The 21,065-nt window shown below is 54.1% G+C and overlaps 2 protein-coding genes across 5 annotated transcripts in view; both read left to right on the top strand.

Annotated features, from left to right (window-relative positions):
• The first annotated feature begins 6,922 nt into the window (after window positions 1-6,922).
• GDPD5 (glycerophosphodiester phosphodiesterase domain containing 5) overlaps window positions 6,923-21,065 on the top strand; it is an 88,674-nt gene continuing 74,531 nt past the window's right edge. Inside the window, exon 1 of one of the 4 annotated variants that reach the window (XM_069553141.1) lies at window positions 6,923-7,754. The gene's annotated coding sequence lies outside the window, so the exon portion shown is untranslated. The remainder of the gene's footprint in view (window positions 7,755-21,065) is intronic. The other 3 variants (XM_069553142.1, XM_069553147.1, XM_069553146.1) reach the window with 3 other exon arrangements.
• On the top strand, window positions 19,784-20,273 carry LOC138420366 (small ribosomal subunit protein eS24-like). The gene has a single exon (XM_069553556.1). It carries the CDS (start codon window positions 19,809-19,811, stop codon window positions 20,202-20,204), a length of 396 nt encoding a protein of 131 aa, XP_069409657.1. The 5' UTR covers window positions 19,784-19,808; the 3' UTR covers window positions 20,205-20,273.

Genomic DNA, 21,065 nt, shown 5'->3' with positions numbered 1-21,065 from the left:
CTCCCTTGGCTGCTCCATTTGGCCCTCACCTTGCCCCCTGCTTCACGTGAGACCCTAGCGCTGACCTTCCTCAGCTGCCCCACCCTGACTCGGGTCCTCCCAGTCCCAGAAGTAAAGGAAAGCTGCCTCTCCTGCATCTCAGGCCACTGCCTGCCTCGCTACCCTTACCCATTACCTCCTCCTTGCATCTCTAAAAGCCTCCATCCCTGCCTCCTCCTCCAGCTGCTACCCAAGTATGCACCCTTCACAGCTACCCTGGGAGGGTGCCCACACCAACTTCAAACACACCCCTCCTCCTGTCTCAGTTCCCACCCCGACCCCCACCCTGGACCACCTTCAGTCCCAGCCACTGACCGCAGGATGCTTCCTTCTGGCCCTGCTAACCTCTCCCTTCTGCTCACTCTCCTCTCAGTGTTTGATTCCCCCGTTCCCTCCTCCCTTCTCTGACCAGTCCCTCTCTGGCTCTTTCCTGGGCCCCATTCCCTGCCCAACCCTCTCGCCGTGAGTTTCACACTCCTTCCGTGGGGCCGCTGACCCTCTCCTCCCTGTCTCAGGCTGTAACCTCGGGCCCAGCCCCTCTCCTGAGCTCTGGATCCCTCTCACGGTCTCTCTCCTTTGCCCTTCAGAGACACCATCAGTGGCCTGCCTCTCCCCCCTTTCCCCAAAGTGTTCCTGACCTCCCACCCCTGCCCCACAACAGGGGCCCAAATCGGACCCTCCTCTCTCCTTGTCACCCGGACTCTCAAAACAGTCCCCAGCCAGCCTCCTTGCTTCCATCTCTTCTCCAGACAGTGACCAGTGCAAGCTCGGAAGAGCAAACTCGATCTTGTTACCCCTGCTTAGACCCTCCCCAGGGATCCCCTCTGCCCTCAGCAGAGAAACCAAACTCAGTGACAAATGTGACAAGTCCCCCTGCCGCCTCTCCTTCCATCTGCTTCAGCTTCAAGGGGCCACTCTTCTCATCTCCACTTCACTCATGGAGAAGCCTAGACATAGAGTGGGTGATGCCCAGGCCAGGATGCGTGTCTGGCTCCGGCGGAGTCTGTTGCTTCAGGCCTCAAGTGCCCTATGTCCAACTTCACCTCCAGTTCTGGCACCGGACTTTGTTCCTCTCGCCCATTCTCCACTCAATACACCTTTGGATCCAGTCCCAACGTCCGTTCAGCCCAGCCAGGGCCTGGATACAAGGCCCTGCCCATGGGACCTGGGCCCCTCCTTGACCACCTTTGGCAATTAATTGGGCCATAAACTTTCCTCAACAAGTCAGAGAATTTTCTCTAGATCTGGCAATGATCTTAGGTTCAACATATTCACTATCATATCAGATACTGAGCATAACAAGGCAGGCCATTCAGTGTAATACAGGCTCTGCTGTTATTCAATCACTAAGTCGTGTCCAATCCTTTTTCACCCCATGGACTGTAGCCCACCAGGATCCTCTGTCCATGGGATTTCCCAGGCAAGAATACTGGAGTGGGTCGCCATTTCCTTCTCCAGGAAATCTTCCCAACCCAGGGATCGAACTGGCATCTCCTGCATTGGCAGGCAGATTCTTTACCACTGAGCCACCGGGGAAGCCCCAGAGGATAGGATGGTTAGATAATATCACCAACTCAACGGAGATGAATCTGAGCAGACTCTGGGAGATAGTGAAGGACAGGGGAGCCTGGCATGCTACAGTCCATGGGGTTGCAAAGAGTTAGACATGACTCAGAGACTGAACGACAACGTTTCTTCCTGTATGTCAGGGTGGGGGTGGCCCTAGCCCCTACAGTCTCACTATAAGTGAGACTTTCGATATAAGTCGACTGATGCCATAGGGCCACTGAGGGCACCGGAAGGCTGGGGAAGAGGAGCAGCAGGCACGGCTGGGGGCCAGCTGGGTGTTCACAGGCTGGGAGGAGTGACATTCCCCCTCTGCTAACGTTCTGGTGCCCTCTGGATATAAAGGCCAAACTCACAGCCCCACCTAACACGGCCTCTGCTGGCCCCTCCAGCTCCATCCTGTTTATCAGACACTCACAGTGAGGCTTATCATGTACCAACACTACCCTAAGCTTTGATAGAAGTTAACTCTTTTTAATCCCAGATAGACTACAATGTAGGTAGTTGTATAAGCCTCACTGTACAGATGCGGGACCAGGGCGCAGAGCAATGGTGAGTTGGTGATGGCAGAGCCGGACTTCAAACCCTGGCCATGTGGGTCCAGAGTCTGTGCTCTAGCTGTGCCCTCAATTTCTTCCTTCCTGTGTCATTCCTGCTCCTCCAAACGCACTGAACTCCTCACCCATCACCTGTTAGTTTCCACTTTCATGCTTTTGGGCTCAACGTCCCCTCTACCTCAAGTGTCACCTTCTCAGTGAACCCACCTCAAACCCCCTGCTCCCCTCGCCCCCACTGAATCACGCAACCTCCTCCACGTTCAAGGCACACTCTGTACACGTGGCTACTACAGACAGCCTGGGACTGGGATTCCTTGATGTTCAGGCGGTCCCTCCCTGACTGTCATATCCCTGGATGCCCAATATTTCATCTGAGACTTCATCCAGCCTAAGAATTATTGGTAAGAGACTTGCCTGGCTGTTCAGCGGTTAAAGCTCTGTGCTTCCAATGCAGGGGTTTTGGGTTTGATCCCTGGTTGGGGAACTAAGATCCCAGATGATGCATGGTGTGGCCAAAAAAATTAAATAAAATAGGAATAATACATAAATATATTAATACATAAATAGGAAAAAATAAGTAAAATTTTATTTTTAGTACTCTTTCTTTCTTTTTAGGAAGAACTATTGGTAAATGTGGAATGAGCACAGGCAGGGGGCACAGAGAAACAAGATTCCATTCTTTGCCCTCTAGAAGCTCACACTCCAGTGAGAAAACCGACCCATAAACAGCCAACATCTAAGTAGATCAGAGCCCCAGGAGAGGCACAAAGAGCCTGCAGCATCACCAGCTCCGTTTGATGATGCTGTGCTCCCCGCTAGGGGAGTCGGGCAGGCTTCTCAGAGAGGTCAACTTGCGTCCTGGGCCTTGGGGGATGAAGCAAAGTCCAGTGGCCAAGTGGGGCGCGTGCAGGCGGGAGACCTGGGGAAAGGGTTCCAGGCTGGCAGAGGCAGGAAAGCAGGATGTATTGTGAGCGTGAACTAGTTCAGCTGAGCCTGCTGATCCCACACCAGACAGTGAGCTGCAGGAGGGTGGTGTCTACCCGAACCAAGCGCAGTGCCTGCACACGGTGGGCGCACAGGAGCGGTGTACTGAAAGCAGGTCTCATGGGGCACCCTACCAAGGGGAAAAATGTGGAATTTTTAATGTAAATGTAAGCATCAAAGTGAATGTTTATTTGTACTGCAACTGGGAAGGCGCTTGCAACACAGTTGAAACTGCAGAAGAAAGTAAAGGTCAGAAGAATGTGGGAAGGGGGACTTCCCTGGCAGTCCAGTGGTTAAGAGGCAGGGGGCACAGTTCGACCCCTGGTCGGGGAACTAAGATCCTGCATGCCAAAAGACACGGCCGAAAAAAAGAAGAGTGTGAGGAGGGTGAAGGTCCTTGGAGCAGGCACCAGGCTGACAAGGCTCTCCTTTCCTGTCAGCCCCGGGGGCTCAGATTCAATCACCCTCAGACAAGCCACCGTGACTGTGACCGTGCCTCTGTCACGTGTCGTGAGCCTCTCTGGCTGCAGAAAGGCCTGATTCTCCTGGGTCGGGAGACTTCCTCCCCGGAGAGGGGAGTTAGAGGGCAACTGTGGGCGTCTGAGTCCTGTGTGCTGCGCCCCTCCTGCTGACCTTGGGCACTTGTCTCTGGGGCCTCAAGGATCATGGAGGGTCTGTGCTGAAAGCCTCCTTTTCATGCAGGCATTCTGCTCATCTGACCCCACTCTGGAGACTCTCACAGCAGGGGCGGCCAGAGAACAGCTTTGTGAGAGCCTCATTCATCTCCCAATGCTGAGGTCTCACAAGGGTGCCAGGCTCTCTGCTGGGTGCTGGTGCATGGGGGCACACAGCCTCAGAGGTACTGCTGACGCAGTGGGTCCAACTAGACATGAAATACCTGATTACGCAGCCTTCAAGCCAAGCCATTCCAGACTGAAGGTGGACTTCCTATGAGAATCCAAGGAAGGCTTCTCAGAGGAGGAGACACTTGATTTGAAAGACTGAGCATTCATTCAACAATTATTTACTGAGCACATACTACGTGCCAGACTATACTAGGCTCTGGGAATACAGCAACGAGGAGGACAGATGGGCATTTGCCCCAAAGCTTCTTCCCTTCAGGTCAGCAGGGAAATAGGAATTAACTCAGGAGGAAGGGAGAACATGGCTCCCAGACAAGCAGGAGCAACCACATGAAGGGAGAGACGTATCCTGCTTATAGATGAAGCTGAGAGAAGTGTGGTGTGAGGGGAGAGGGGAGTGATTGGGAGGTAAAGCCGGTGGGGTTGGCAGAGAGCAGCAACAGAGGGACCAGAACACCAGGCTAGGGAACTAGGTCTTGATCATGCTGGCAACTGGGAACCACAGAAGGTTCTGAGCAGAGGGAGCAGTCACAAGGTTTCTTAGCAAAATAGCTTGCAAACCCTCCAGCCACAGCCACCAGTGTTAGCTTCCTGGGGCCAACCTCCCCACCCCCTACCCCTGGGACTGGCTAGGAGAGAACACCTGCTTCTCCCCCCGCCCCCCACTTCCACACACAGCTTGGACTTCAGCCTCTGCTCACCCTTTTCCTTGTTCCTCCAGCCAGACTCTAAGGTGTACTCTGAAGAGGGATGGGGCAGAGCTCTGGGTCCAGGCCTCACAGAGGACTCCAACTCTTCATACCATCTGCCTCTTGTGGGCTTTAAATGTTTTCATGGTATCTGGCTTCCCTATCTGTCTTTCCCATATCAAGACCTGGCTTTAAAACATCCCAGGACTCCCCTCTGATAACCAGTGAGAGAAGAATCAGGGGCTTCAAGGCTGGGGCCTCAGCAAAAACCTGTTGGGTTCAGGGCCAGAAGCAAGACTCTAATAGAGTTCTTGGCCCTTAGAAAAAAAGTCTGGGGAATTCCCTGGTGGTCCAGGGTTATGCTTTAGTGCTTTCACTGTGGGGGTCTGGCCTTGATCCCTGGTTGGGGAACTGAGATCACAGTGCAGCCAAAGAAAGAGAAAAAAAGGAAAAAGTATTCTCCTGCTCCTGTCTAGCTCCATCTGCTTCTTCCATCCATTCTCCTGCTCCTTCTCTACGAGCACCAACTACCCTGAACTTGTCTGGATTCAACAGAGCAGTGCTCTCCCCCACTTCCAGCATTTAGTCCAGGCTGGCCTTTACAAAGACGGAGCACTGTCCGTTCCCCAGGGTTCCCTCCTAAGCTGCTGCTGCTACTGCTGCTAAGTCGCTTCAGTCGTGTCCAACTCTGTGCGACCCCATAGACCTCAGCCCATGAGGCTCCCCTGTCCCTGGGATTCTCCAGGCAAGAACACTGGAGTGGGTTGCCATTTCCTTCTCCAATGCATGAAAGTGAAAAGTGAAAGTGAAGTTGCTCAGTCGTGTCCAACTCTTAGCGACCCCATGGACTGCAGCCTACCAGGCTCTATTTCTGGGCTGAGTCTGCTTGTCACTCCCTGAGGGAAACCTCTCCTAATCCCCTCAGAATAGGCAAGGGATCCCCAGAGGAGTTCTTTCAGACTCCATGCTTTTGCACATGCTATTTCCTCTGCCGGAAGACCTTCCCTCCATCCTCTGAAGCCTGCTGCCTGTCCAGTCCTTGCTAAACAGCAACATCTTTATTTCCCTTTTACAGTTGAGGCACCAGAGGCTCAAGAGGTATCAAGTCACCTGTTTAGAGCCACATAGCTTTGCCCTAGAATGTGACAGTGATGAGTGGAAGGAATCCTGTGCCAGCTATATGGTCTTGGGAACATCACTTGGTGACATCTCTCTGCCTTTGTGGCCTCATCAGTGAAATGGCGTACCTACAGTACAAGGTTGGTGGTGAGGCTTACAGAAAACCTGTACTCTGTAGCCTCCATCCTTTCCCTCCCCAGGCCAATTAATGGCTTTTACATGGCCCCTGCTGGACGTTCAACACTCAGTCAATTATACATCCAAACCCTCCAAGACTAGCTCTGTGCCTCGCCCTGTACGGGGAACCTAGTGCCCAGAGATAAGTCAGACACAGCTCCAACTCCAAGGCTCTGGGGGATGGATGGGGTGGGAGTACAGGTCAGAAACTCAATACTACTGAGATGTCTGTGTGCTGTCCCTACCTAACCTCTGCTTTTAGCTTCTTATTTTTAAAACTAACAACGACGCCCCCCATTCCGTCCCCCTCCCCCGCAGATGGGCTCTGGGAAGGAGGAAATGTTAAAGAAAGACCAGCTCTTTATTTTCAAAAACTTATTTTTCATTGCTTCCAGAAACCTGAATATTTCACAGTATCCAAGTTCATCTCACACTGAGCCTTAGAAGCCAGAGAGGGAGAAGGATGCTGTGAGGCTGTATCCCACCAGTCTCGAGGGCTTCACTATTCCTGAGGACTCCACTCGCCCCAGGCTAACTACCCTAGTTTCCATCCTGTTCCTTTTCCCACCCCGACCCCTGTTCCTACCCCTTGACTGTCCTACTCTCGGTCTCAGATAAACCAGCCCTGCCCACTCCTACTTCCATCCGGGTCCCCAGGCTCCCCTCTCCCTCAGCTTAGCTCTTTCACACCCCACCGTGCCCTCCCTTGTCCAGTCTGCTGCTGCACCTCTCCGCTTCGGCCCCGCCCTCTCCGAGGTAGAGTCCACGTTCGGCTGAGTTCCGCTCTTTTCCCGCTCTCGGATTGGCTCCAGCTGCCCGACGGCGCGGGACCTGAGCCGGGTGGGGGTAGGGGCGGAATCTGGAGCTCGCCCCGCCCCTTGCTTGTAGCTCGGGTGGGCGGGGCCTCATACTGGTCCCGCCCCTACTCGGGAGGGGCCGCGCTGGCAGGCGCTCAGGCACTGAGCGGCGCTACCCCGGCTCTGCTCGGCTCCGGCTCAGACTGCAGCTCCAGTGGGGGTGGGCGGCGGGGATGACAGCGGCGGTGGCAGCGGCTGCGGCGCGGGATTGAGCGAGCAGCGAGCGAGCCGAGGAAAGAGGAGGAAGTATAGCCGCGGCCCGGAGCTCTGGAGTCAGCTGCCGCGCCGTGGACCGCCCCATATTGCAGAGCCAGCCGAGTCCGGACCTAGAAAGACTTCCCCGCAGGCTCCGGCCGCCGCGGCTCCGCGCTCCTCGCCGGCGCCCTGCCCTGCCCCGCCTGCCCCAGCCCGGGGTTCCGGCGGGACGCTCCCTGCTCCGCGGTCCGGGGCGTGTAGCCCGGACGCCCCGAGCCCCCGACCCAGATCCAGTGCACCGGGACGGGACGCTCCTCGCCCACCATACGGCTCCAGGGTTACGAGCTCGCTCGCAGCCTTTCTGTAGTGTGTGTCGGAGCCCCCAGCCCTCCGGCCAGGGTTAAGGCGGGGTGCACCCCAACCCCCTGATTGAGTGCAAAGGAGTCCGGACGCCTCCAGACTCTGGTTCCCCGAAACCCGGACCTTCTGCCTCCTCTGATACGGTACTTCGGACTTGGGATCCGTGCGAAAGTCCAGGAAGCCCCGGCCTGGTCCAGATCCCCGTGAGGGGTCCCAGGAGGGCTGGACAGTCAGACTGAGCCAGACTGGGTTGGTGCTGCGAGTCGAAGCTGCCACCTTCCTGCCGCCCAGACGAGGGGGCTGAACGCTTGCCCCGAAGAGAACACAAGAGAGAGCCGAGAGCTGCAGGTGAGAGCCCGGATGCCGAGCAAAGGCGGCCTCCGACCCCATCCTGGCAGCTCCGGGGCCACCTGCGGGTGTGCAAGGGGCGTAAGCTGCAGCTGGAACTGGCTAGGAGTGGGGCGCGGGAAAGGGAGGAGAAAAGGGGAGAAAACGGGCACTTATTGAGCGCCCATTGTGTGCGGGTCCGCGCCCCACCCTTGCGCAAAGGATCCCTCAAATGGCTCACTCCCACTGCGTGTGATGAAAGGTGTTGTGTGCTGTTAAGAGCGCTTACAGATGGGGAAACTGAGGTTCATCAGGGTTGATTGACCCTGCTCTTTTTTAGCCTGGTGCTGAGACTGGGGAGGAGTGTTAGGCTGGAGAGGGAGAGGAGCAGAGAATGGAGAAGAAAAGAAAGGAAGTGCATAGCTGCCAGGCAGGAGGCGGTGTCAAGGTGGGGCCACCGGGCCAGCGGAGAGCTGATCCTCAGGCTGGGAGGTGGTCTCTCCTGGCCTCTTTCCCTCCCACCCCGCTGTCATGTCACCTCCCAGGAAAGGTGACCCAGAGTTGAGAGCAGAAGTGGGAAGCTTACCAGTTTCACAGCTTCCCTCCCTGACAACTGCCCCGTCCCCTGTGTGCCAGGATCCAGCGTCTCTAAGAGGCTAGGAGGTCCTGAGACGCTGCCTATCTGCTAGGAGAACACACCATAGAGGTCCCCAAGTCAAAGCCTATCAGAGCTGAAGGAGATGAGGCCCTCAGCACTCACCCGGGGCACATGCTTAACATTGGAAAGGGGGACACTGAGGCCTGGGGACAAGGGGGTACCAATTGTTGAGGTCCTAAAGCAAGTGACAGGTTGAGCCAGAATTACACTTGAGAAAAACCTTTGCAAACATCCTGCAAGGCATCCACTCCGCTTCCCTGGTTAGCGTCTTCTGGATGGGTGGCTGGGGTTTTCCCACCCCTGATGTAAGGTCTCAGTGACCACATATGAGGCTGTTGTGAGAATCCATGTGGTTGGTGCTGGGGCCTGAGACAGACCAGCAGCCCCACAGCCTCTGGCCCAGACCTGACGTCTGACCGCAGCCTCTCCGAGTCAGGGGAACCTGCAAGACACCTCTGGTCCGTGAGGGCAGGGGTTTGCACAGGTTCCCAGGGTTGGGGCTGCCGGGGCGAAGGGCACAGTCCCAGGGGCCGGATTCCCAGGCAGGGGTCCTGTTGCCTCCTGGGGTTGTGCATGGAGAGGGATGTTGTGAAAGAGTGCTTGGCGTGGACTCCGTGGGCTCTTGTTCTTGGTAGGGAGGGAACGTAGCCTCAATAAGAGCCCTGGTGGCCTTGGCTGGGACTAGTTAACCCCTGCTGTGCCCAGCTTCCTAGAGTTGAGGGGAAACCACCTTGGAAAGCCCCTGGGAGGTAGGGGAGGGTGGAGCAGTCAGCTGAAGACAGGAAGCTCTCAGTCTCTGAGGGTGAGTGTTTAGGGGAACTGGAAGAGAAAGTGATTGGAGGGGCTTGGGATTCCCAGCCCCTACCTTCCCTGGGGGTTCAAATGCTCATAATAATCCCGCATCTAAACAAAGCTCCTCTTTGGTGAGATAATCTCACACCTGTGATCTCATTTCATGGTGGAGTAGAAAGGATCTGGAACACAGAGTGAGGCAGAAGAGGCTGGGGTGCCCCCCAGGGGCCTCTTGGATGCATCCGTGGCTCCACGCCTCACCTGTAAACTGGAGTCAAGGCAGGTGATATGTTACCTGCTCAGAGAATAGGGCTGTCTCGTCCAGCCGACTGTCAAGTGCTAAAGAGTGGTGTTTGCCGAGACAGGGCTTGTTGCTAATGGCTACCTTGTGTGGGAAACTGAGGCTCAGAGAGGTCAAACCATCTGCACAGAGCCTTTGAGTTTGCTTCAGGAACTGAGTGCTGACTGCGTACCAGATGCCCTGGAAGGTGTCCGGATGGAGAAGGGATTGTGGGGACTAGCACTCAATGGGGCGGGCTGAGTGCACGGGCAGACAGCAGTGAGTCACACCAGGCAGCAGAAATCTGCTCTGATTCCTCCCACTGGCCATGTGGTGTTGGGCAAGTCACTTCACTCCTCTGAGCCCCAGCTGCTTCTCTGTGAATTAGAACTCCTCTTTTACAAGGTTGTTGTGAGGTTTAAATGAGATATAAATATACAGCACGTGGCCAGATAGCTATCTCCTTCCCTGTAAGAAAAGGAAGCTTGAATTTTTGACCAGGAAAGCCAGAGAAATTCTCAGACTTGCCTTGGGTAGGAATGGAGGCTACTGTTGCAGGTTCACAGACCTGGATTTGCTCAGCTGTAAGGGTCAGGCACCTCTGGGCCACCGCCTTCATCCTATAACCCTTTTGAATCTGCTTGGGGGCCCTGGCAAAGGGGGCTTTGGGTTCTGATCCCTCACCTCAGGGCTGGTGGCTCCCTTCAGGGTCAGGGGGAGTGGGTGTTCATTCCCTCTGTCCCATTGTCTGGCCTCCCTAGCCACAAAGGTGCAGTAAATAATTTATGGCTACCCTTGCTGGGAGGCAGCTTGGAGAAATTGATTGCTCTGTGTTCAGCTGGGTTTCTGAACCCCACCAGAGGATGCAGGTTGTCCCTGTCAGTGCTAGATCAAGTCTTAGATACGGCAGAAAGGGGCGACAGGAAAAGAGTGCCCTGTTATCAACTCCAGCTCTCTTAAAGGGAGCAAGGTGGGCCTGCAGGAAACAATGGAAACCAAGCTAGACGAACAAGTATCAAGCTGTTGGGCCCCTGATGCCAAATGGGTCAGGAGGGGTGGCTGGGAGAGGCTCTTGGGGACCAGAGTAACCCGGAAGGCTTTATCAAGGAGAAAGGTGTCTAGACAGGGGCTAGAGGCAACTTGCTGTAGAGAATAGCGGTCCTAACATCAGCTCAAGGTTGAATTCTGGCTGTGCCACTTACTTATTGTGTGACTGTGAGCAAGGCACCTGCCCGGTCAGGCCTCTGCTCCCTCCTCTGTAAAATGAGGTTAGCTACAGGTAACTGTGAGGTCATATACATAAAGATAGCCTGATAGGCATTTAATGAAAGAGTGCCTCACTGTGAATGTGAGCCACAAGGTGGTCTAATGGCGAGAAAGATGAGCCGGTGTAATAAGCAGGGAGGTGGGGAGAACTTAGAGTGGTGATGAATCTGTGGAGTCAGAGAGGGGTGTGAATAAGTGGGGTGGGTGGCCAGATGGTGGAGACCCTTGAATGCCAGACAGAATTCACACTGCAGAAAGCGTCACAGGGCCCCATTGAGAACCCTCTGTGACTCCTTCTTACCAGTAAGATGGAGACTAGACCTCTTCGTGCATTCAAGGTCTTGCCCACCAAAGCCACTGCATGGACCCCTGGTCATTGCTCACCACTGTTTCCTAAACACATCGTGTGTGGCCCCTTTGTTTATGGGGTTCCTCCCATCATCCATGGGCTTCCCTGATAGCTCAAATGGTAGAGAATCTGCCTGCAACGCAAGAGACCCAGGTTTGATCCCTGAGTCAGGAAGATCCCCTGGAGAAGGGAATGGCAATCCACTCCAGTATTCTTGCCCGGAGAAGTTCATGGCCAGACCATGGGGTCGCAGAGAGTCAGACACTGAGTAACTAACACTTTCACTTTTCTTCCCCATTACCCATACCATCCTCTGCTCTGCCCACTTCCCCATCAGTCAAGACCCAATTCAGAACATAAATTCCCCCCACCCACTCACCCCCCACCGAGAAACATTCCTGGATTACCCAAGCCTCTGGTCACACTGCCTCTAAATCTTTCACACTTCATAGTAATAGTATAAACAATTCCTACCATTGCATCCCACTTTACAGTTGGTAATATGCATCCACATACTCATTTACTACTACTGTGATGGTGATATGAGCAATTGCTAATGCTCTTGAGTACTTGTTCTGAGCTAGACACGGTGCTGTTTTACAGACCCTCTCATTCACAACTCTGGGAGGAAGCTACTGTTATGCCTCAGAAACTAGGGCTCAGAAAGGCTCCTTGTCTTGCCCAAGGTCACACAGCTAGATGGTGGGAGAAGTCAGGAGTGCGCTGTTATCTGCGACTGAGCAGACAGCACAGCAGCTCTTAGATGTCCTGCCTCTTCAACTCCACCCAAGTACCTCGAGAGCAAACTGCACATGTGAAAAGCCTGGAAAGGGTCCTTCTTCCCAGGGCTAGGGAAGGGCAGTGCTGGGCTGAGCAGGGGGCCCTGGACCCTGCACTGGCTGGCTGTATGACTTGGGGTGAATCAGACCCGTCTGTGGTCCTGTTTCCCTGGGTCTATGGGGAGGGGAGTGGAGTATCCGAGCTTCCAGAGCTCCAGCCTTCTGCAGTGTCCTTTGTGACCCTGGAAGGTAGGGGAGGAGACCACAGCATCAGAGCCAGAGGATGTGGTACTATGGGCGGCTGTGATTTTTGGCCCAGGCGCTGTCTGGACCAGCAGGCTCTGTAGTTAGCCGCTGCCTCCTCCCCCTGAAGGAGGGAGGCAGCCTGGGCTGCTGGAGCATGGTCATTAACTGGGCCGAGACGACCCTGTGATTGGGAGCCGGCTGGGCCAGGCCGGGTTGGCAGGGCTGGAGGCAGGCGGGCCTGGTCACAGTGGGGTCACTGGCAGGGCAGCTGGCTGAGCAGCTGCCTCTCCTCCCTTTGCGGCCTCCAGGGCAGGACCCACGGGGCACCAGAACTTTGTCGGCCAAGGCTTGCCCTTCTTCCTGTGGTGGTCGTGGGGGTGGAACAATGAGGAAGCGAGCCAGGCCTGAAGGTGTCTCCTTCTAGAAGCTTCCAGGACTCCTCCTCTACAGATCTACAGCCCTTACTTGCCTGCTGTGGTCTGTGGATTGGGTTTATGTAGGTCTGCTTCCTTTGCTAGCCAGTCAGAAGCAGATTCTCTGCCACTCAATTCTCCCGCTGCTCCCAGAGTGCCTGGCACAGAGTGGGTGCCTCTACCCCGTCCCAGGAGAGACAGTACAAGCTGCCCCTTAGGCAAGTTACTCAATCTTTGTACCTCTGTTTCCTTCTCTATAAAATGGCACCGGTAATCACAGCGTTGCAGGGGTTAAATGAGACAATGGCAGGCAAGTGCCAGGCCTGACACACAGACTCTGTCAGCATGAGGCCCCTTGCCTGTCCCCACAGTTGCTTCGTGATCAAGTGACTCAGTAAGAAGCTGATGGAAGAGCCCAGCCACTGAGGCTGGGAGGGAGGGTGTGCCAAGCAGCAGGGAGGGCTTTGCCCAGGAGGAGGCTTTGCCACCTGGGGAGGACTCTGGCAGATCATCCGATTTGGAGAACTGCCATTCCCCCCACCCTCCCAGTAGGTAGGCCAAGTTCCAGGCAGAGGTCAGGACCAGGAGGGATGTCCAGGGACCTGGTCCTTCCCAGACCTTCACAGCAGGAATGACCCAGTTGGGAGGAGCCGTCTGGAGTCCAGGTAGCAGATGCTGAGCAGAACGAATCCTTCCTTTAAGGGAAGCAGTGTTCATTTGGTCTCCCTCTCTCTCTGCACACACACATGATTACATATTACAAAACATAACATGACTGGCGATTTTGGTCCGTGGGGGGAACAGACATTCAACAAGTAAACACAGATACAAAACCTCCAAATTGTGAATACTGAGCTCCCAAGGCGGGGGCCGATCCCATGGACATCTGTGGATGGTTAGAGGGCAATTCTCAGATCACAGCCCAAGTGCACACTTTCTAGCCATGTGACTTGGGCAAGTGATTTAACCTCTCTGGGTTTCAGTTTTGCCATCTGTAAAATGGGGACAGTTATAGTTGTGGCGAGGATTAAATGCATTATTCATGTAACACGCTCAGAAAAATGCCTGGCACATAATAAGCACTCAGTGCATATGTGCTGTTGTTGCCTGTATCTTGAGCATCTTCTGGAGTCTGAAAGAATAGGTGCTCAGCATGGACATAGGGAATGAGTCCCAGGCATAGGGCAGCTGCCCTGGATAATGAATGAATATGCGGCCTCTTCAGGAGGGGAGAACACAAGCAGTGGCAACACACAATGTGGAGGAGGAGGCCAGGGGCTGGGTTTGTTCAGTGCAGGGAAGAGGCGGAGTCTGGAAAGGCTTCCTGAAGGTGGTGCTCCTGGAGCTGCATTGAAAAGTATCACTTAACACGCATGCACACACACCCTGGTATCACTGTGCGGGCAACAGTAGGCACAGGCTCAGAGAGGAGTGGTTCCTGTCCAGGAGGAGTCCCTGCCTGGGCAGACCCTGGGTCTGCTGGACTCCACAGGCCTCCATCTTACCCCTGCCCCATGCTATCTCGCCACCTGTGACATCCTCCTGGAGGGCACCAAGGAGGCAGGTGGGAGGAAGTGTGGGCCGAGGTCTGAGAGCCTCAGCTCTTCCCAGGCTTGGGACCAAATCTCCAATGGAAAAGAATAAACAGGCCTTGCTTGGAGTTCTTTTATCTTCTTGCTCCCAAAGCACGCCCACCGGCAGAGGTGGTCTTCCAGCATTAATCCTACAGCTGTTTAGCTTTTGAATGAGTGAACTCTATGTAAAAGAAAAAAAGGCCTTGAAGAATTTGCCTCACCCTCCTACCCTGGAGGCTCAAAGAGAAACTTTTCTTCCACTAACAAAGCAGCCAGGACCCCCCCCAACTATCTTTTAAAAAGTTCACCCCAGAGGCACCCTAAAGTCAGGGTCCCCTCACGCTGCCTGCACTCACAGCTGATGGGCCCTGAGGACATGACCTTGGCCCTTCTGTTTTGCCTGGTTTTTGCCTCTCTTGTAAAATGAGGTCAGAGTAACAAAGCCCTTCTTTCCTTTATAAGGTGTAGGGTAGAAGAGGTTATAGTGAACATCTGGGCCCATGGCTCTCAAATTTGCTGCATACACTAGAATCACTGCAGAAACTTTTAAAAGGCCTGCCTGGTCCCCACTCCTGGGGCAAGACCTACACAACAGTAGTTTTTAAAGCTCCCCAGGTGATGTCAAAGCACAACCGAGATTGAGAACCACCTGGCCACCCTCTGCAGCGCGCCTCCTACCGCACCCCCAGGTGATACCCGTACATCCCCGAGACAAGGAGCTCTTTGCTTCCAGGGTATTGCCCTCCCTGGAGAAACAGGGACTGGAAAGACTTTGCAGTCTGATAAACCTAGATTCCAACACCCCTCTGATCCCTGCTTGAGTATCTTCTCTGAGCCTCAATGTCCTCATCTGGAAACAGAAATAACATCTCTCTCTGAAAGGACTGTGGAGACCAAATGGGGCCACGTGCAGGAGGCACCAGTGCGGCACTGGCCATGCCAGCAGTGTGCAGTCGAAGGTCACAGACAGTGGCGGAGCCTGCTGGACTCTGGATAATGGGCTCCCTGGGCTCCCCCTGCGCTGCTCCTTCTACTGGCCCAGCCACCTGAAGCTGGGTCTCGGAGACGGAGGCTGGCGTGGGGTGAGATCAGCAGCCAGTCTTGGGGCCCTTCCCATCCCCCTTCTCTCTAAGAGATAAGACAAGGCAGCAAGCATTTTGTCTTGCTTGGTTTTGTTTTAATGGCCCAAGAGTCAAGCTCTCCTTAACAATGAAGCCTTGTCTGAATCTGCTTGTTTTTCCAACCCGGACACCCAGTTGCACCGCCTGCTTGAGGCCTCCGTCCCACCTGGGAGAACTAAAGAATGCCAGAGGTTTTTTTTCTTTTTTCTTTTTTTTTTTTTTCCCATCTCGGGGAGGGTACTGGGGAGACATTGGAGGCCTCTGTGTGGCCCTCACCAATAACTGACCCCATTTAAGTCAGCTGCCTCTGTTGAAAGCCAATCCAAGAAAATTATTTCAGGGTGGTTACCAGGATGGGTTTCAGAAGCAGAGAAAGTCGCTTTTGTGCCCTGGCTTTGTCACTTACTGGAAATACAACCCTGGGAGAGTCATTTCAGCTTTGCTTTTTGAGCACCGGTATTCTCTTCTGTAAAATGCGCAAATAGGATGTGCAACCTCCTTGGGGAGGTTCTGAGAAGTGAATGAAGTGCCTGGTGTATAGTACACAGTGCCTACCGTGTCATGAGTGCTCACACCGGCCACGGCTGTCCTCACTGAACTCTGCCTCCTGCCTTCATGGCCCAGTCCTGCTCCCTGCTCCCAACCTGCTCTGAGTGCTGGCCCAGGCTGAGAGAGCAGAGGTCTGCACACTTATAACATGCCCCTCTGCAGACCCCTATTATGTAATCATTTGTTTCATGCACATTTAGAAGGGGCTCTGAGGGGGAAAGAAAGACTGCAAAAAGGGGTCACTGGCAACAGTACCTGGTCTCCTCTGCTCTGGCCCAGCAAGGTAGGGTGTATGAGCCCAGAATGAGCTGCTCAGACAACGTGGTGTGGCAAAGCAGCAAAGGGAGCACAGCTGCAGGGGGCCGGTTCCTGCCCAGGGCTGCAGGTGCCCCAGGAGGAAGTGGTCAGCTATCAGGAGAGAGGCTCTGTCCTGCAGGAGAGAGACCCAGGTAACCCAGGAGCCCCAGTGGTGGAATAAAACTTCCACTCCCTTCCTCCAGTCTCCCACTGGGGTTTCCCAGTGGGTGAACCTCCCAGAAACCAACAGCAGATAACTCAACACCTCAGCCTCCAGAGGCCCTGACGCACAGTGGGCTGGGCCCAGAGAGGCAAACAACAAACGCAAGGCTTTCAGGCAAAACCTATGAGGTACGTTGGACTCACCCTCCAAGGGATGCAGTTTAAGGCTCATCTTTGATGCTTGAGTTTATCCCTTTCAAAAGGAATCTCAGCCCCCACCCCAGAGCATCCCATCTTCCACAATCCTCTCCGAGAGGAGTGCTAGGGGCACCCATCTTTCTATTTCTGCCTCACCAGCAGTGCCTGAGCACCTCTTTGAGACTGGTGCTCAGGCCCCTGGCCACCATCCCCACCACTTGGCCCAGCTCTGCTGCCACTGGTCCTCAGAGGACCTAGCTGTGAGTTTTCAGCGTGTGTCTCTGTCCCTTTTGGTCAGGAAGCATGGAATAGTGGTTAGAACACAGGCTCTAAAACCGACTTTCTCCTGAAATCCTGACTCTGCCGTAATATGGCTGGGGGATTAACTGCTGTGTCCCTTAACCTCCCTGTGCCTGGGTTTCCTCGTCTTTGAACTGGGATTAGCAGAGAGTACCTCAGAGGGTTGTTGTGAAGATTGATGGGTGAATGAATGCAAAGTGCTTGGGACGGTGCCTGGTGAGCAGGAAGTGCCCAGGAAATAACGGTCTTTACCATTATCACAAATAAGACAGTGGGAGCCCAGTACTCACGATGTGGCCGGACCTTTAATGAGAGGATGGGGACTGTCACCGCCCTCAGTCTAGACTCTGCCCCGGTGACGAGGCCTGTGCCCGTTCCCCACGGCCTGACCCCGTTGTGGACACTTATCTGTCAGTTACCTCCCCCCTCCCCAGGTCCTCCTCTGCAAATCACGTCCTGTGAGAAGTGGCCTCATTCTATTAAGGCTCAGTGTCTGAGAGCAGTCGCCAGTCCCCCCGCAGATACCGAGGGATGACCGTAATCAAATAACTGATTTAATGTGATAAATGCTCTAAGAGGATGTCCAGGGTGTTTTGAAAATCAAAATGGATATTTGGTTTTTTTCTGCTTGCGAATAAATGGCTTATTTGTCAGAAAAAAAAAAAATAAAAGCAGTTGGATGAGATGTCCCCAAGTTCCACCACCAAGTCTGCATGAAGAGCTGGGAGGAAGAAGACTTGAGTGTCGCCACCCTGGAGAAGCCCCAAGGCTGGGGTGGCAGGGAACGGTTAGGGTGTGGGTCAAGTCTCTTCCTCACAGGGCAGGGCAGGCTGCTCTGAGCAGGATACAAGCAAAAACACAGGAGCTCAGAAGAGAATGAGAGAAGCCGGGGGGCTTCATGGAAAAGGAGGCATTTGAAATGAACCTTAAAAAGATAGGCTAGGAACTCTACTGGTCTGAATTGGGTGGGAAGGGTGTTCTGAAGAGGAAGCATAAGGCACGGAGGCATGGCCCTAGGGGCTGCAGCAAGCAGAGCTCAAGGAAGACACTCTGGGGTAGAGTGATGCTCCGGGGTGGAATGATGCTCTGGTGACACACAGGACTTCTGGAATCAGACAGACATGGGTTTGAATCCCTGCTCAGTTTCTTATTGAATTATTTCTTATTCTTTGACTGTGGGCAAGTGGCCTGGCTGCTCTGGCCCTCTGTTTCCCCAGCAGTGGAACAGGGCTAAGCCCTCCCAGGGCCCGGCAGTGACTCGGAGATTGCTGAGCGCAGCTGGAGGAGCCAGGCCTCCCTTTCACTTGTTGCTGCAGAGGAGGCAGGGACCTCGGGGCTCACCCTGGCCCATGCCTCTTCCCCCTAGATCAGGCTGCAGGTAGCTTCCAGGGTGGTCTTACCAGGTACAGCCTTATCTCAGGAGTCAGGCAAAGGCTACGGGGAGGCTGGCGTCAGATGAGCTCAGGTGCATAGTCAGACGGAAGATGTATCGGGCCATATTGCGTGGAAAGAGTCTGGAGGCCTTTGGGGCGTGGCGTTGTGGGGACAGCAGGGCAGTCCTAGAATGCAGAGCCCTCTCCTTAATAGCTGGCCACCACTGAGCACTCCCTCTTCTCCCGGATGGAAATCTCCAGCGTCTGAGGCTGAGGAGGAGCAGCGAGATGCCAGGGGTGGGTGTGGTCGTGCCTTGATCTCAACCGGCTGCCGTGTCAGTCCTGGCTTTGCAGCCCAGCTCTGCCTCTTTAGAGCTTTGAAGACATTGGGTAAGTTACTTACACTTTCTGAGCCTCAGTTGCCCACCTAGAAAGTAAGGGTAAGCAGAAGCAAAGGGTAGCCACACTTACCTTCCAGGTCTGTTTTGAAGCTAAAATGAATTCATGGATGGGATGCGTGCATGCGTGTTAAGTCACTTCAGTCCTGTCCAACTCTTTGCAATCCCCTGGACAGTAGCCTGCCAGGCCCCTCTATCCATGGGCTTCTCCAGGCAAGAACACTGGAGTGGGTTGCCATGCCCTCCTCCAGGGGGTCTTCCCGACCCAGGGATCGAACCCGCATCTCTCATGTCTCCTGTGTTGGTGGGCGGGTTCTTCACCACTATTGCCACCTGGGAAGCCCTGATGGATGAGATAGCATCTTGTATTTTAAGAAAATATGTATTTATTTGGCTCCTTGGGATCTTCCTTGCACCATGAGGATCTTTCATTGCGACAAATGGACTCTCTCTAGATGTGGCATTTGGGCTTAGTTGCTCCAAGTCATGTGATTCTTAGTTCCCTGGCTGGGCGTCCAACCTGTGTCCCCTGCATTGCAAGGCAGACTCTAACCACTGGACCATCAGGGAAGTCCAAGCATCTTGTATTTTAGAAGAGACTCCACAACCACTTTCATCCTGTTTCCTTTCTACCTGCACTGTCCATTTCTAATGCTGCCTCAGGAAGTTCTTTCTTGTGTCTAACTTAAGTCCACTAAGCTGCAATTGGAACCGCCTTCCTTTTGTTGAGGCCTGTGCAGAAGCAGGCTAAGCCCTTTCTGTACAGAAATGTGCCCGTCAGTACCTACAGTGAGTGAGGCAGGGAACAGCAGAGCAACTGGGTGTTGGTTTCCAACCTCTGTCTTGGGAGCCCAGTTGTCAATGGCCAGAGCCTACTGACCAGCATGATGTGGGTGTGGGTGCCTCATCTTGACTGTTTTCACTGTTCTTCCTCTCTGGGTTTTATCCATGCTCCAAAACGGGGACCCAGGAGTAGTGGAGAGTGCTCTGGGCTAGGTCTCGAAGGCATGGGTCCCAGCACCCACTTGACTCCTGACTTGCTGTGTGGCCGGAAGCCAGTGAGCAGCCTCTCTGGGCCACAGTAGGTCTATGAGGATGTCTGTGCCCAGGGTCCCAGATGTCTCCAGTAAAGATGGGTGCAGTTCAGCTGAAGCCCCCCCTTCTCTTTCTCATTTACCTGGGCTCCCACCACCCTGGGAAGTCAGCAAATTAGGGTCCTGCTGATGGCAGTGGTGGTAGGAGCTAAGCTCACCTCTCAGGCCGGGGCACGTTTAAGGTTAGACAGGGTCCTCCCTGGCTGCTTGAAGCTCACCCGCCATCATGAACGACACAGTAACTATCCGGACTAGGAAGTTCATGACCAACCGACTGCTTCAGCGGAAACAAATGCTCATCGGTGTTCTTCACCCTGGAAAGGCAACAGTACCTAAAACAGAAATTCGGGGAAAACTGGCCAAAATGTACAAGACCACACCAGATGTCATCTTTGCATTTGGATTCAGAACTCATTTGGGTGGTGGCAAGACAACTGGCTTCAGCATGATTTACGATTCCTTGGATTACGCGAAGAAGAATGAGCCCAAACATAGGCTTGCAAGACATGGCCTGTATGAGAAGAAAAAGACCTCAAGGAAACAGCGAATGGAACGCAAGAACAGAATGAAGAAAGTCAGGGGGACTGCAAAGGCCAACGCTGGTGCTGGCAAAAAGGCGTAAAGATTCTGCAGTGACTGTATCTGTGGCGATTGTGCAGACTTTTCATGAAAGAGAGAATAAACTAAGACCTTTAACAACAACAACAACAAAAATAGACAGAGAGTGGGGGTGGAGGGATTCCTGGTGGGTAGGGCAGCGCCTGCCTCCTCAAACAGGGATTTTGAGAGCCTGGATTTCCTTCTACCCACCCAGTTAAACTCATCCCACAAAAGGTCAGTTATATTTGTCGAGTCCCTCCTCCGAGCAGATCCTTTCCCACGTGAGGTCTGTCTGCTTTAATCCCTCTTTTGTGGGTGGGGAAACTCAAGGCTAAGAGAGATGAGGTGACTGGCTTGTCACTGGCGCCAAGGAGCTGCGGGGCTCTTGACTGTCCAGCCTCTACCCCGACTCACACCAGGCCAGGGCATCTAGGTCCTCAGCAGAGGAGGACCACAAGGGTTGTCGTGCGTGAGGCCATTTCCAGTCTGGGAGGGCACTGCATGGGCTGTGGGAGGTTGCCCAGGGCTCCTGGGACTGCCGTTTTCCTGGGAAGAAGTTGGTCAAGGAGGTAGAGGGATCAGGTACCCAGGAGTTCTGGGTTGCAGCTAGTTCTCAATGCTCCTGTGAACTTCAGTGTTTGTTTTCCTGGAGATTCCAGACTGATTTCTCTTTGGTTTTGGTCACAGGATAGTTTAGCTTTTATGAAGCAGTTTGCTATTTGTGATGTCACCGAACCTTAGCGGCCATCTGTGCGAGGCAGCGTGGGACTTGCTTGCAAGGGCCAGAGAAGGGGAGCTCTGGAGTCAGGCAAACCTAGATTTTAATTCTGGCTCCCGCCAACTCTCTGCCCTCAGGCATGTGAGTAACCAGCTGAGCCTCGAT

Source organism: Ovis canadensis, chromosome 15 (assembly GCF_042477335.2).
Source record: "Ovis canadensis isolate MfBH-ARS-UI-01 breed Bighorn chromosome 15, ARS-UI_OviCan_v2, whole genome shotgun sequence".
NCBI classification, from domain to species: domain Eukaryota; kingdom Metazoa; phylum Chordata; class Mammalia; order Artiodactyla; family Bovidae; genus Ovis; species Ovis canadensis.
The sequence above is the reverse complement of the archived record's forward strand: the minus strand, read 5'-3'. Positions and strand labels throughout refer to the sequence as shown.